The sequence below is a fragment of the Eptesicus fuscus genome, chromosome 6, assembly GCF_027574615.1.
Source record: "Eptesicus fuscus isolate TK198812 chromosome 6, DD_ASM_mEF_20220401, whole genome shotgun sequence".
Lineage (NCBI taxonomy): Eukaryota > Metazoa > Chordata > Mammalia > Chiroptera > Vespertilionidae > Eptesicus > Eptesicus fuscus.
The window spans coordinates 27,339,274-27,355,220 of record NC_072478.1 but is presented as its reverse complement, the minus strand read 5'-3'; the positions used below and the strand labels follow the sequence as shown (position 1 = coordinate 27,355,220).

At 48.1% G+C, this 15,947-nt stretch overlaps 1 protein-coding gene across 2 annotated transcripts in view; it reads left to right on the top strand.

Annotated features, from left to right (window-relative positions):
- KDM4B (lysine demethylase 4B) overlaps positions 1 to 15,947 on the top strand; it is a 132,256-nt gene that overhangs the window by 27,554 nt on the left and 88,755 nt on the right. For both annotated transcript variants that reach the window (XM_054717483.1, XM_054717484.1), the window contains exons 2-4: positions 4,371 to 4,468; positions 7,157 to 7,238; positions 9,703 to 9,868. In XM_054717483.1, the coding sequence (XP_054573458.1) occupies positions 7,219 to 7,238; positions 9,703 to 9,868 (186 nt within the window). In that variant the 5' untranslated portion in view covers positions 4,371 to 4,468; positions 7,157 to 7,218. The remainder of the gene's footprint in view (positions 1 to 4,370; positions 4,469 to 7,156; positions 7,239 to 9,702; positions 9,869 to 15,947) is intronic.

The window sequence follows — 15,947 nt, the reverse complement described above, 5'->3', positions numbered from 1 at the left end:
GCATTCCCACCAGCAGTGCAGGAGGGTTCCTTTTTCTCCACATCTTTGCCAGCACTTGTTGTTTGTTGATTTGTTGATGATAGCCATTCTGACAGGTGTGAGATGGTATCTCATTGTTGTTTTGATTTGCATCTCTCGGATGATTAGTGACTTTGAGCATGTTTTCATATGTCTCTTGGCCTTCTGTATGTCCTCTTTAGAAAAGTGTCTATTTACATCCTTTGACCATTTTTTGATTGGATCGTTTATCTTCCTTTTGTTAAATTGTATGAGTTCTCTGTAAATTTTGGAGATTAAGCCCTTATCAGAAATATAATTGGCAAATATGTTCTCCCATGCAGTGGGCTTTCTTGTTGTTTTGTTGATGGTTTCTTTTTTTAAAAATATTTTTATTGATTTCAGAGAGGAAGGGAGAGGGAGAGAGAGAGAGAGAGAGAAACATTAATGATGAAAGAGAATCACTGATCGGCTGCCTCCTGAACGCCCCCCCACTGGGGATCAAGCCCGCAGCGCAGGCATGTGCCCTTGATCGGAATCGAACCTGGGACCCTTCAGTCTGCAGGCCAACGCTCCATCCACTGAGCCAAGCCGGCTAGGGCTGTTGATGGTTTCTTTTGCTGTGCAGAAGCTTTTTATTTTGATGTAGTCCCATTTGTTTTATTTTCTCCTTAGTCTCCATTGCCCTAGGGGCTGTGTCTGTAAAGATATTGCTACGACATATGTCTGCTATTTTGCTGCCTATGGAGTCTTGTAGGATTTTTATGGTTTCCCGTCTTACATTCAAGTCCATTAGCCATTTAGAGTTTGTTTTTGTGTATGGTGTAAGTTGGTGATCTGGTTTCATTTTTTCGCATGTATCTGTCCAAATTTCCCAGCATCATTTATTAAAGAGACTGTTTTGACTCCATTGTATGCTCTTGCCTCTTTTGTCAAATATTAATTGAGCATAATGGCTTGGGTTGATTTCTGGGTTCTCTGTTCTGTTCCATTGGTCTATATGTCTGTTCTTGTGCCAGTACCAAGCAGTTTTGAGAACCGTAGCTTGGTAATATAGCTTGATATCTGGTATTGTGATCCCTCCAACTTTGTTCTTCTTAATAAACATATTCTTATTAATTAAAGTCCATACTATGTTCAGATTTCCTCAGTTTTCCCTAGTATCTTTTCTCTGTCCCAGGATACCATTCAGCATCCCACATGACATTTAGTTATCACATGTCTTTAGGCTCCTCTAGGCTGTGACAGTTTTTCAGATTTTTCTTGTTTTTGGTGACTTTGGCAGTTTTGAGCAGGATTGGTCAAGGATTTTGTAGGAAGTTTCTAAATCGGGGTTTGTTTGGTGTTTTTCTCATGGTTAGATTAGGTGATGTGTTCTGTGAGGAAGACCCCAGAGGTGAAAGACCCTTTTTATCTTATCATATCTAGGGTCATATGTCACTTTGACTTATTACTGTTAATGTTGACCTTGATCCCCTGACTGAATTGTGATTGCCAGGTTTCTCCACTGTAAAGTCACTCCCCCTTTTGGAAGCAAGTCACTCTGTGCCGTTCACACATAGGGGTCCTCTGATCCCTCCACCCTGGCTGCCTTGTGCCAAGCAAGTCTCTGGCTCGGTCTGAGGCCAGACCTCTGCATCCCAGAGCCTGCAGGGGAGCCTTCAGAGGAGCAGTGCACGTGGGTTAGCCTGGACCTTCGTCCCTTGTAGACATAGGTCAGGGTGGATAGAGGCTTCACCTCAACCTGTAGCCTGAGAACTGGCCCTTGACCTCAGCCCTAGAGCTTCTAGCCTCTGGCTTGGGGGTTGGTGCTTTTGGCCCCTAAAGTATGAGAGAAGAACCCACAGTCTGGGTGGCCCAGCAGCCATGGGCAGCAGCAGATTGGGGTCTGTCCAGCTGAGAACCACAAGTCCTGGTGGCTTCTCTGCCTTTTAGACCATGTGTTGTTAGGGGCAGCCCACGTCCAGGAAGGGAGACAGCATGCTAAGAGACAGTTATAAGTGACAAGGGAGACACATGATCCCATTGAGACACGGATGAGAGAAAGGGGCTGGTAGCTCATAGCAGAGGTCTGTGTGGTCAGTGACAATGAAAAGACCTCTCACCTACTCTGTGATCAAGAAAATACACATTGAAGCTTGTAGCATTAGTCTCCTTTGCTGCCCTGATAGATGACCATAGACTTAGTGACTTAAACAACACACATTTATTTTCTCATAGTTGTGGAGGCTGGAAGTCTGACATGGTCTCACGGGGCCAAGATCAAGGTGTGGTCAAGGTTGGTTCCTTCTGGAAGCTCTAGGGGAGCTCAGTTCTTTGTCATGTCTAGCTTCTGGAACAAGCATGTCAAACTCAAAAGCTAGCACGGGCCAAATAAACAAGGTTTAAGTTTATGTGGGCCACGAAAAACAAGAGCTTCGTTTTTTATAGGAACGTAGGTTTATTTCAATAAAGACATGCTGAATACAAAGGGCTGAAATAAATGAGTAATCGTTAACATAAAATAATAGAACATTTTAATAAAAATTAATATTTCTTCTTGAATATTAACTTACCAGACACTGAATAACTGCACAAATTAATAAGCGTAACGCAAATAAACCTATTTCTCTTGTTCTCCCAAAGCGAAATATTTCCTGTTGTGCACACCAAACAAGTCAGTCCAAGACTAATGACGTGTCAATCGGCTGCTAAAATATTCACTGCTAGTATTAGTGGAGAGAAATGGTGCGCCTGTGCATAAGGGAAATGAATGCAACATGATTATAGTGATCAGTCATTAGTGAACATAGTAGTTCGTTATTAATAATTATGTATAACAGGCTATTGTAAAAATTAAGTTACAAAATTTTTATTAAAACGTTTCTTACATACTGTTACATTGGCTGGGCCGCAAAAATATTTATTGTGGGCTGCATGAGGCCCATGGACCATGAGTTTGACATGCTTGTTCTTGAGGCACCTGCACTCCTTGCCTTATGGCCCCTTCCTCCGTCTTCATAGCCCGTCATTCTGATCTCTGCTTCCGTGATCACATCTCCTCTGACTCTGGCCCTCCTGCCTTCCTCTTACAAGGATCCTTGTGATGACAGAGCCCACCTGATAATTCAGGATACTCTTCCCATCCATCTCGAGATCCCTCACTTAATTCCATCTGCAAAGTGCCTGTTGCCCCAGAAGGGAACATTGCCACATGTTGTGGGGATTCAGACGTAGACATCCTTGGTGGCTGTTACTTCGCCAGCTATGGCTACATGGAGAGATTTCACGGTAATTAGATCCTCTGACTTCAGCTCTGGCCGATCGATGTCAGGTGCTGGCAGGGCTGTGGAGTGGGGCGGCCTTCAGCCATGCAGGTGGGAGAGGCCCAGGAGCTTTTAGGAGAGCCAGTGACAGCCTACTGTGTCCAGAGGAAGATGTGTGCAGCCTGAGCTCCACAAATTTTATAACCTCATGTGGCCTTTCAACCAGGGGTTGTGACCTGTTAAAAGATAGTGAAATCACTAAAATGGGTTGTGCCCGATACTTTTAAAAACCAGCTTAAAATAAGATTTAGAATGTCAGTGTGCATTGTCTGTTGTAAGAGTGTTGGTGAAATCCATGCTATTTAAAAAGCTCTTGGTAAATTGGAGAAAGGGTGTGAGATTGAGTTCAAGGGGTAAGCTGCCCTTCCTGGAATGTCAGGCCCATCCTGATGCTCAGGTCTTATACAGCATGTGCAAAGGTCCAGAGGCAGGGAACATCTGGTAGACCCTGTGCCATTGGGGTTTATGAGTCTGGAGAGCTGTGGGGAGATATGGGTGGGAGGGCTGGTGAATTGGGGTAGCTGTAGCCCAGATTGTCAAAGGTCCTGGGGCCAAACCCGAGTTTAGAGTCCTGTGCTGTATCCATTCCACAGGTACTGGAGTGTCTCTGCCCAACTAGCTTCTAGGTTGGGACGCAGCCCTGGTTGGGGTCTGCACAGCCTCTGCCAGGCTCTCCCAGTGTGTACCTTATGGGGGTGCAGATGGTGGTCCCCGTGCGGCATTGTCCATGTGAGTTTCCTCTTTGGAGGGTGCTTTCCCTTGCTTCAGGAGTTCACAGGAGGCAGGACTTGTTGTAAACCTCTCAGAAGCTGCCTGTACCTTAAGGTTTCTAAAAGCTTCTCTGATTTAATTTGTTCCTGGAGGTCCTCGCTTTCTCAGATGCTGATTTGTCGAAGATGAGCTTAAAACGGATTTTTGTGTTCCTGCAAAGTGGCAAGGATTTGGAAACATCGGAATAAAGGCAAGAGTGTCCTTGGGCTACATGCCACTGCTAGGAGTGTAATGTGGAATTTAGACTTAAGCATGTGATACATTTGGTTAATCGTGCTTTTATTTTGTGCATTTTAGGAACCATCACCATTGCTAGAACCTGACAGAAATCCAAGCCATTTACTAGAGCATCTCTCATTGCAGCCTCACCATCATAATATACCAGGAACTTTCAAGTAAGTGCAAGACCAAGGTACCAAAGGCCACAGCCTCCTCCCAGGTGGCTGTGAGGCTGCATGTTGCGGGGAGAAGGTAGCCCCAAGTGATTCTGAGTTCTTGGGGTCTCCAGGGTCTGCATGCCTTTAGACAGAGGAACTTAGAACCCTCTAGGAGTGGCTCTACTGGGTGTCTCTTTTCTAGTCTGCATACTCCATGTTTGTACTCTCGCCCTTCAGCATCTGAGTGCCTTTCCCTCACTTCAAGAAGCCCCAAGAACCACTGAGAGTTTTTATTGATTCTGGGGTTGCCTAGGACGGGCTGCTCTGTCTGTGTTATTCGGATCAGGTGGGATACCACTTCTGGGCTTTCTGAGGCCCTATTCACCCCACCCCACAACCTGCAGAGGATGGTGATCAGTCACAGCCAGGGGTAGTGGGGTGGGGGTATTTAAAATGAAAGATTATTTTTAAATGGATTTAAAAGAATCCCATTGCTCAGCTGCTTCTAGGTGTCAAATCCAGGCTGTCTACCTTCTCCTATACTTTTCTAATAAATCAGGGACAGAGGGTTTTAAAGTGGTGGCCTCTGGCCCTAGCTGGTTTGGCTCAGTGGCTAGAATGTCGGCCTGTGGACTGAAGGGTCCCGGGTTCGATTCCAATCAAGGGCACATGCCCGGGTTTCGGGCTCGATCCCCAGTAGGGGGCATGCAGGAGGCAGCCGATCAATGATTCTTTCTCATCATTGATGTTTCTACTCTTTCTCCCTCTCCCTTCCTCTCTGAAATCAATAAAAATAAAAAAGATAAAGTGGTGGCCTCTGATGGTATCCCAAGGTGGTCACTGGTAAGAAGAGATGAAACAAGCTAATCACCTCCCAGCTCACACCCATGGGGGTGACATGTTGGAGGACAAACAGTCCTGTTCACTCCCTGCCACGTTGGCTGCTCCCCGTGGTCTAAGAAAGGCTGTCTTGTATTCCGTGTTGACCTCAGATGCAGGCCACATGGCTAATTAGGGCCAGGTGTGGACTAGAACTCGGTATTTTCAAATGCATTGAAAAACCCAAACCACTTTTCAGAAGTGATTCTGCATACGCATCCCACGACTGTTGCACCGTGACTATAAACCTGGTGACTGCAAACAACCCATATTCATTCCCTGACAGTTCTGGGGTCAGAAGTCTGGAGTGAGTTTTATGGGGCTAAAATCAAGGTGTTGGCAGGGCTGCTCCTTCTGGACACTTCAGGGCAGAATTGACTTCTTAGAGTTTTTTCAGCTTTCCACTCCTCAGGGCCCCTTCCTCGAATCACTTCAGCCTCTGCCTCCATTGCTCTGTCATCCAGTCTTCATCTCTCTCCCGCTTATAAGTACCCTTGTGATGTCACTGGGCCCCCTGAGGATTTCCAGGATTATCCCCATCTCAGGGTCCTTAACTTAATCCATCTGCAGAGTCCCTTTTGCCATGAAAGGGAGTGTAGTCACAGTCTAAATTAGGATGTAGATGTCTTGGGGTGTTGGTGGTGTATTATCCTGCTGATCATAATCTCCTCTAAACCACCAAACTCTTCCGCAATGATGCTACCGTCTTAACATTCCCACCTGATTGTATCAGGGTTCCAATTTCTCCACACCCTCGCCAACACTTCTCATTGTCTGTTTTTCTTGTTCTAGCCATCCTAGTGGGGTGAGTGGTATCTCACTGTGGTTTTAATTTGCATTTCCACGCTGGCTAACATGTTCAGCCCCTTTTTACCTGCTTGTTGACCTTTTGTGTATATTCTAGTCCTCGGCCCACTTTTAAAAAAATAAATATATTTTATTGTTTTTTTACAGAGAGGAAGGGAGAGGGATAGAGAGTTAGAAACATTGATGAGAGAGAAACATCGATCAGCTGCCTCCTGCACACCCCCTACTGGGGATGTGCCCACACCAAGGTACATGCCCTTGACTGGAATCGAACCTGGGACCCTTTAGTCTGCAGGCCGATGCTCTATCCACTGAGCTAAACCAGGTAGGGCTCGGCCCAGTTTTTAATTGGGCTGTTTGTCTCTGTATTATTGAGTTGTCAGAGCCCTGCTTTTTGGCATGGCTCTGTCTGGTAACAAGCACGTTCCTCTTCCTGACTGTGCTTCGAACTCCCTCCCTGGGGCTCTCCCTTGTCCTCTGCCCCTCCCCCATGTTTCCAGTGAACCAGAAGATTGGCCCAGGACTGGCATCCAAATTCCTTTTTTATTTTTAAAATATGTCCACATATGATTTTTATTTGCCCTCAAAAAAATGTGTCAAGGGTTATGGAGTGTTGGGATTACAAAAACCATTTTAATTTTCTTCCTTATATTTACGTACTAAAAAACTTCATTTCAAAAGGCACGAATAAGAGAGAAAAAAATCCTGTGGAATTTACCATGTAGCTGAATCTGGATAATGGTGGTTGGAGCGTCTCTTGCCAGTGTGCCTATGCAGAATACTCTACCTGCTGTTTCAGCATCTGCTTTTCCACCTCCTGGATGGAAAACTCATCTCTGTGTCATGATTTTTGACATGAGAGAGAGCTCTTGTGGGCAGGGCCCCGGGGCTGCCCCAGCTCTGCCTGGGACAAGCTGGTCTTGGGGAGGAGATTGTCACCTCCCACCAGTGGTGCCGGGTATTTGGGTGGATGGGTGGGAGGTGGCCTCTGCAAGAGACTGTTGTCTTCCTTCCCTGTAGATGACTCGGGAGCCAGCCTCAGAAGAGAGGCAGCCAGCTGGCCAGGACTGGCCAAACTCAACATGAGAGCTGTTGGGTGTGGGTAGGTGTTGGCACCTGCCACTCACCAGGGTGGGAGAGAGGTGGGAGTTTCTGGCTGTCTCAGCCGAGTCTGGCTGGTCATCTGGCCCTACCACCTACTTGCCAAGTGGCTCAGGCATGTGACCTCCCTTCGTGGGGTCCTGTGTCCTCAGTGAACTATGAAAAATGGGCTCATTGTGTAGAGTGGACGAGTCACCCGTGTGAAATGCATAGAACAGGGCTGGGTGCCCCTGATTTGTTCACTGCCTCCAGATCCGGGCACCAGTGGCCATGGCAGACGGAGGAACCAGCTTCTGGACTTTTGCCTGGCCATTGAGGGCTTTGTACCAGGGGCTGAAGCTGGTCAATCAAGTTCTGGCAGCAGGCCTCAGAGGACGAATTAGATGGTCCATGTGGTATAGGTGGGTGGCCTATTGCTCTGTATAGGCGGAGGCCCTGACCTCCCCAGTACGTGTGGAAAATCTTGAGGGATGTTGAAGTGAGATGGACAGGAATGGGTGGCTAGGATGGTGGGAACGTGAGGAAGGCCAGCTAGCTCTCCTGTTTCAATGTCTCATTTGAGGTCCTGGCCCATGGAGCCCTCTCCCGCCCTTCCTTGTTCTCCCTCCATAGCCATTAGCACAGCTCAGGTCTACGCTAATGTTCACAATAGTATTGGGGTCAGAGTCTGCCTCCCCAGGACAGACATGCTGTCCTGTCTGCCTCTGTGCAGTGAAGGCACACAGTGAGCCCTGTGTGGCTGCATCTGGGCTGCAGGGGAGAGGGAAGGTAGGCTTGGGGCTCAGGTGGGGTGGGTGGGGGTCCCAGGTGAGGATTCAGGTCCTGGGCCATGTCTGCAGGCAAGGGGCCGCCTGGCATGGCATGGTGGTCAGTCTTAAAGACTGGTCAGGGCTCCAGTGGGGCAGCCTGGCTGAAGCTGGAACTTTCTGGTGCCTGCTGCTCCCTAGGAGGGATTGTGACAACCCCTTTCCTTTTATAAACCATGTTTTCTTGGTGGTTCTGTGTGATCCCGCCCAGAGCTGCTGTCAGACGTCACAGGCTCGTGATCTGCCATGCACACTTCAGCTTTGTGGCTGCCCCTTGAGAAAACTTGAGACTTGTTGTGGACACAGGACAGAGGGTCATGGTGGGTCCCAGCCTGGATGTAGCAATGAAGCAGTGACATCTTCTCCCCTTCACCCCCACCCTTATGTCAGGATCCTCCGGGGCCCTAGCCAGCAATCCAGAGTCTGGCCCTCAGAGGGGGGCTTTAGCTGCTGTCCCCCTGGCTCCAGCCTCATGTGTCCCAGGTATGGGATGGGGTGTTAGGGGCAAGGCCAGAACAGGGTACCTGTGAGCCTGGGCCTCCAGATCCCTCCCAGGGGAAAATGACCGCCTCAGTGGCAAATCCTGGGTTTGTGCTGCCCTCTAGTGCCCGCCGCAGGCATCACCCTTTGGAAGCTTTTGGCAGCATCTTGTCACCCCTCTCCCCCTCCCGCCCCTTTCTGGGACCATTAGGCTTCTTGGGTTTCTCATTTTCCAGCTCACTTTGGGGTGGGGTGAGGTGAACTTGGTTAAATTGTTCTCCAAGTTCTCAGGTCTGTATGCACTTGGATTCTGACTTTTTCCAAATCCTGGTGGAGTTTAGTCTTTTGAACCTGGAGAATTTAATCGGCTAACAGGGACCCTTCCCAGAATCTGCCACCGAGCCTCTTCCTGCTCAGGGTGGGCCACCGACAACCACACTGGGTCCCCTTAACTCCAGAGGCAGGAGGGGGACATTCCAGTCTGCACCCTTCTCCCCGAGAGGAGGTCTGGTTCCCAGTTATCTTCAGGCGCCTGCCGTGAATCTTAGAGTGCATGACATAGCACGGTCTCGCCTTCTGTGCCAAAATATCCAGGCATGGTTATGACTGAGGGTTCCTTGGAGCATCTGATTGCAGGCAAGGAGCCATTCTGGCCAGCCTTCTATTCTCTGGTTCCAGATTCCTGCCTTGGGCTTCCCATGCGTCTTTGGGCCTGGGTTCACTGACAGCAGCCAGGCCAGTCCTGGAGCGACCCACATATTGCTCGGGGTGGGCCCTGCCTGTAGTTGTGGTTCCCCCTGCTTGCAGGCTGGAACCTCAAAAGAAGGCAGACTGACACACAACCTCACTTACCTTGCAGAACCTGTCACGTGATCCTATGTCTCTGCATGTCCAGCTCCAAAGATTTGAGTCCCTGAAACGAAAAACTTTTATTTCCTAGGGCCCCCAGCTTAAAATTAATGCTCTGGCTTCCAGTATCACATTGGCTTTCAGAACTAGGACACCTCTGTTTTTAATTAGTTGAAGTCATTTTGGTCTTTTGTGCCAGAGCAGAGCAAGGCAGTCTCCTCTCTGCCCGCGTTGCTTCCTGGGGCCCCGGGTACTTTTAGTGTGATCTATGGAGCAGGGCACCCGCTGGTGGCAGCGCCGTCTGCTCATGCTTTTTGTCTTCCCTCGCAGGTGTGGCGGTGTCTCAGCTGCAACCATGGGGTCTGAGGATCATGGGGCCCAGAACCCCAGTTGTAAAATCATGACATTTCGCCCAACTATGGAAGAATTTAAGGACTTCAACAAATACGTGGCCTACATTGAGTCCCAGGGAGCCCACCGGGCAGGCCTGGCCAAGGTGGGTGACAGACATCCTGGTCTCGCGTAGCTTCTCTGTGTATGTCCGTGTCCAAAGGTGTTGCACCCATTAACCTGTTCACTGATCCATTTTAACCTCATTTATTACAAACAGGACGGAATTCTTTCCCCGTGCCAGGCACTGTTCTAAGCACTGGAATTCATAATTGACTCACACCACCCCTGTCTCTGCATGGGTTGGCAGGCTGGGGCAAAGACAGCACTGTGCTGAGCCCAGCCCAGTGGGCAGTGGCCACCCAGGGTATCATGGCAGCACGTCTCACCCCACTGGGGGAGAAGGAGGTCTAGAGTCTGGGGAGGCTTCCAGGCAGTTGATGCCAGGAAGGCCTGAGTTTTTGCCTTTATATTCTTAGTAAAACAAGGTGTGTTTTTATTGTTGTTGCTTTTTTGGAGATAGTATGCACATGGAGGCAAATTCAAACAGTGCAAGAGGTCAGAGAGTGACTGAGTCTCTTCTTCCTCCCATCTTCCAGCTCCTATCCCTGGAAGCAACATAGTTACCATCCTGTCTCCTTCCTTGGCATATTATACATATAGGTATGCATGTGTGAAGGCAGACAGACACACAAGCGCATCCTGTGTCTCTCTTTTTCCGTGTGTGTGTGTGTGTGTGTGTGTGTGTGTGTGTGTGTGTGAATCTTCACCCGAGGATATTTTTTCCATTGATTGTTTTTAGGAGAGAGTGGAAAGGAGGAAGGATTGGGAGAGGGCTGAGAGAGAGAGAGAGAGAGAGAGAGAGAAACATCGATGTGAGAGACACATCGTTTGGTTGTTTCCCACATGGGCTCCAACTAGTGCTGGGGATGGAACCTGCAACCCAGGTACATGCCCATGACCAGGAATCGAACCCATGACCCTTTGGTGCTCAGGCCAACATTCTAACTGCTGAGCACACCGGCCAGGGCCTATGTCTCTTTTTAATATAAATGGCTGTTTCCTTCGTTCTTTTTTAATTTTTTCTTTTTTGTTTATTAAGGTATTATATGTGTACATATCTTACCATTGCCCCCCCACCCCACTCCCATATATGCCCTCACCCCCCAGAGTTTTGCGTCCATTGGTTATGCTTATATGCATGCATACAAGTCCTTCGGTTGATCTCTTATCTTCCCCACCTCTCCCTAACCTTCCTGCTGTAATTTGACAGTCTGTTTGATGCTTTACTAGCTCTGTATCTATCTTTTTGTTCAACAGTTTATAATGTTATTTATTATCCATAAATGAGTGAGATCATGTGGTATTTTTCTTTCATTGACTGGCTTATTTCACTCATCATAATGTTCTCCAATTCCATCCAGGTTGCTGCAAATGGTAAGAACTCCTTTTTTATGGCAGCATAGTATTCCATTGTGTAGATGTACCATAGTTTTCTGATCCAGTCATCTGCTGATGGGCACCTAGGCTCTTTCCAGATCTTAGCTATTGTAAATTGTGCTGCTATGAACATAGGGGTGTATATATCCTTTCTTATTGGTATTCCCAGTTTCTTAGGATATATTCCTAGGAGTGGGATTACTGGGTCAAATGGGAGTTCCATTTTCAGTTTTTTGAGGAAACTCCATACTGTTCTCCACAGTGGCTGCACCAGTCTGCATTCCCACCAGCAGTGCACGAGGGTTCCTTTTTCTCGGCATCCTTGCCAACACTTGTCGTTTGTTGATTTGTTGATGATAGCCATTCTGACAGGTGTGAGATGGTACCGCATTGTTGTTTTGATTTGCATCTCTCGGATAATTAGTGACGTTGAGCATGTTTTCATGTGTCTCTTGGCCTTCCTTCTGTCTTCTTTTGAAAAGATTCTTTTTAGGTCCATTGCCCATTTTTTTATTGGATCATTTATCTTCCTTTTATTAAGTTCGTTCTTTTTTTAAGTCCTCATTGGAGAATATGTTTTTATTGATTTTAGAGAGAGTAGAAGGGAAAGGGAGAGAGAGAGAAACATCAGTATAAGAGAAAAACATCCATCGGTTGTTTCCCTTATGCGCCCAGACCTGGGATCAAACTGGCAACCTAGATGTGTGCCTTGACGGAATGAAACCAGCTGCCTTTTGGTGTATGGGATGACACTCCAACCAACTGAGCCACCTGGCCAGGGCATGGCTGTGTTTTTCATGTTCATGTGAACCTGTGTGTGGCATTACTCGCCTAATGATTGGGAAGATTTGTAACATGTTTGCTTAGGGTTCTTCTAGTTGCTTCCTGGATGAGTATCACTTTAAGATTCCTAGTTGTCTATTCCTTAAATCAGGAGGTTGGTAAACGTTTTCTACAAAGAGCCAGATAGTATTTTCAGCTTTGCCAGCCAAGTAGGCTCTGTCTCCCACCACTTAGTTCTGTTGCCTTAGATAAGCCATAAACCAATGGGTGTGCTGTGCATGAAGAAAACTTTATTTATGGGAACTGAAATGTGAATTTCACAGAACTTTTACTTGTCCTGAAATATTCTTTTTAAAAAATAATTCCCCAACCATCTAAGAAAGAAAAACAACAACAATAAAAAAACACTAAACAAAGCAACACACTCTTAGCTCACAGGCTGTACAAAAGCAGACAGCTGGTGATATTTGTACCACAGGCTTCGGTTCGCTACCTCCTCCTCCCCACCCCTGTTTTTGGTTGGTTTTGTTACTAATATCAGTTCTGGTCTTGGTGACACCCATACCTTCAACCTCAGCCTCAGGAGAAAGGAGAGCATTATGCCTGCAGCACCTTTCCCTCCCCCCACCTCCCCTCAGGATTTTTGGTCATATTATACCTGATAATGTAGACAATACAGAACACTTTTATCTGGTTTGGGAACCACGGCTGCCACTGCCATTTTAACTTCAGTTCTCCCTTTAAATGGCTTCAGTGCTCACCGTCTGTGTGTTACTGGCCTGCAGTTTGTCATCTCATGAGAGAAGGGCTCTGGAAACCCAGTGCCTGGGGTTCTAGCAAGTTCAGAAGCGTTCATTTGGGGCTTTTCTGTCCCCCACCAATCCACAGTCTGGTGTCCATTGTCAGGTGAAACTTTCCTGCCACCCCTCCTGTTGCAGGCCCCCAGTGGTGGGGAGATTCTGAGGCCAACGGATTCCTGGTGCCTGTGGGAGGTGGGGCGTGGGGTCCCTTCCTTTATCTGCTGTCACTGATCTTGTTCCACTTCTAGTTCACAGCCAGCCCATCTATCTGCCTTTGGATTCACGCCATCTTTTATGTCAGGAAACTTGTACTATTCTGTTGGAAGTACCTTTAAATCCCACCCCGACACTCTTCTGCTATCCTTTCACCGCCGTCATTTCTGTCACCCTTCCTTCACCTCTGTGATCCACTCCATTACCTTCTCTCTCCCCCTCTGCATCGCCTTCACTATCTCAGTGCTTCTCCTTTGAACCCAGATGCCTCTGTTTAGGCTTTTAATTCCAGTGGACTGATTTTTTGCTAGTTTATTTGGATCGGTGGGAAACTATTCGGACTGGGGATTTTGTGAGGCAAATATTTTCAGGGTATATTTTCCTTCTGCTTTTTGTTTTGCATGTCCCTTTTCTCTCTTAAGTGGTTTATTTGCCACTTTCTCTCTGACTGATAGTCACCTTTGGATACGGGAATTCTTTCTGAATCCAGCCGAAGGGGAAGCAGTCTGGGCGTGCAGGCACGTGTTCTGTGTGACCCTCCTGGTGATTAGGGTCACACCGACACACATGTGCACATGTGTCCCTTCTTCCATCTAGCAGGGATAGGGTGTGGTGCCTCTAGTCCCCCAGTGGCCTCCCTGCCACTCTGGGGACAGATGGATCCAAGGAAGCAAGGGCTTTGTCCCTGAGCATCTCCCATTTTTTTCAAATGGGGATCCTTGGCTCTTAGGCTGCTGGTCTCTTTGGAGAAGGGACACGATGTCCTGCTGGCCTGACATGGATGTCCCCCTACCCTGGCCTCATCAGCCTTGACTGCTCTTCTCTGTGTGTGTGTGCATGTGTGTGAACATGTGTGCATATGTGTATGCACACACGTGGTGTAGCGGTTTCCTTCTTTCATAAAAGCTGTATTTGTTCCCCTCCTCAAAAGCTCTGTGAGGCTCAGTAGAGCTGGGTGGGAGTGGGTGTTCAGCAGCACAGGTAGAGTCAGGGCCTCAGCTATTATCGGCTGTGGGTGTGCGGGAACCCCACTCTGGGGCCATCAGGCAGCCCAGTCATATTCCTCAGCCACTCTGCACATACTCTGAGGGCCGTGCCCAGTGGGTCCCTGCCCCCCACAGACCAGGGCTGGAACCTCCCTAGTCTGCTTGGGAAGCTCGGGGGCAGGAGGAGCCAGGGAAGGGTGGTGGGGCAGTGGTAGGGTCTCCTGGGAGGGGTCAGAGTGCTCTGGTGCCCAGTCCTGAGGACAGTCGTGAAGGTAGACAATGCCCTGGTTGCTCTCAGCTGGCAGGCCTGCCCAGTGAAGAGTGGTTTTGGGACCAGGTAGTTGTTTTTTTTGGGGGAGGCAAAGGCTTGCCCCTCACTCCTGCCCTCTTGCAGCATTTCCCACACCTACTACCCCAACTGCGCAGACTCCTAGCTTTGCCATACAAGTCACACCTAGGCCATTTGCCCAGTGTCCCCTCATTCACTTGAGGTGTGTGGGCCTTACTTTGGCTGAACTTGCTCTCCAGGAGCTTGGAGCAAGGGTCAGTCCAGGGCTATACCAGTCAGGTGCACCAGTAGGGCCAGTCAGAATGCTGGAAGTTCTTTAGGTGATAGTTTTCAGATGCCCTTTGCCTGGGATCTCCTTTTATTTTTTAAAATATATTTTTATTGATTTCAGAGAGGAAGGGGGAGGGAAAGAGAGATAAAAACATCAGTGATGAGAGAGATTGGCTGCCTCCTGCATGCCCCCTACTGGGGATCGAGCCCATAGCACAGGCATGTGCCCTTGACCAGAGTCGAACCTAGGACCCTTCAGTCCGCAGGCTGACACTCTATCCACTGAGCCAAACCAGCCAGGGTGGGATCCTCCTTTTAAATCTGATTTTGCAGAGGTGTGAGGGTGTTAGGCCACAATACATTACTAAGGGATTTTTCCAGAAGCTTTGGGTTCCAGACCAACTGGAAGTGGCCCTCCTTTTAAGCAGTTTTTCAAAACCTGCTTAGAATGTGTCCAGGAAGGAGTTGTTCACATGTATGCAAACCAGGCATCGCAGGTGTGTGTGTGGGTCCCTCCTGGTTTTCAGATGTCTTCACACAGCGGTGTGTTAGGGATGGCATAAATGAACAAAGTAGCCTCAGGCTCTTGTTTGAAAGTGGGAAATTTGGGAGTGACGTACTTTGTTCATTTTGCCCCAGGCTGGGATTAGGGATGGGCTTCTAATAGAACTGAAGTGGGTCCAGAGCCTGTGCAGGGTCATGGCACTTTCCTGAAAGAGGTTTGAGTTTTCTGTCAAAAGGAGATATCAATAACATAATTAAAAAGCAGCTTGGGGTCATGGATCCTTCCTCACAGAAGAATGTCTTGGACTCTGGAGGCATAGCCCCTTTTATCTATTTCTTTTGTTTTTCCAGCCTTGAATGTTTTAGTTTAGCACCTGAATCTTCAGATTTCTCACTAGAAATCTAAGAAAGCCTTCTGCTGGCAGGCTGACCCCAGCCAGTTCCCTGTTGTCACATGGCCTCACACCAGAAACAGGCGGGTATTCTAGGTGTCTGTTGTGTCGAGGCCGCAGTTGACAGAGTGAGAGAAGACGTCCCCAGAAAGAGCCTTCACTGAAAGGTTGTGTCCTTGTCCTCATTTAACTCTTATTAGGATCCCAGCTTTGGCACTGCTGCTATCCAGGTCGGGTATCTGTGGAGGGCCATCCAGGCCACTGCAGGGGGTGCTGAACAGCATCCTTCCTCCACCTACTCGATGCCAGGAGTACCCGCAATCACGACAACCTCAGATGTCCCTAGACATCACTCAGTGTCCCCTCGGGGCAGAGTTGCCCCAGGTGAGACCCACTGACTTCCTCTGTTGTTATTTTTTTGTATTTTATAAATAAACTTGTGTGTGCTGATAAGGGATGCAGCACCTTTCTCTTATTAACTGGCAACTGGAGAATAAGTGTTTTTGTT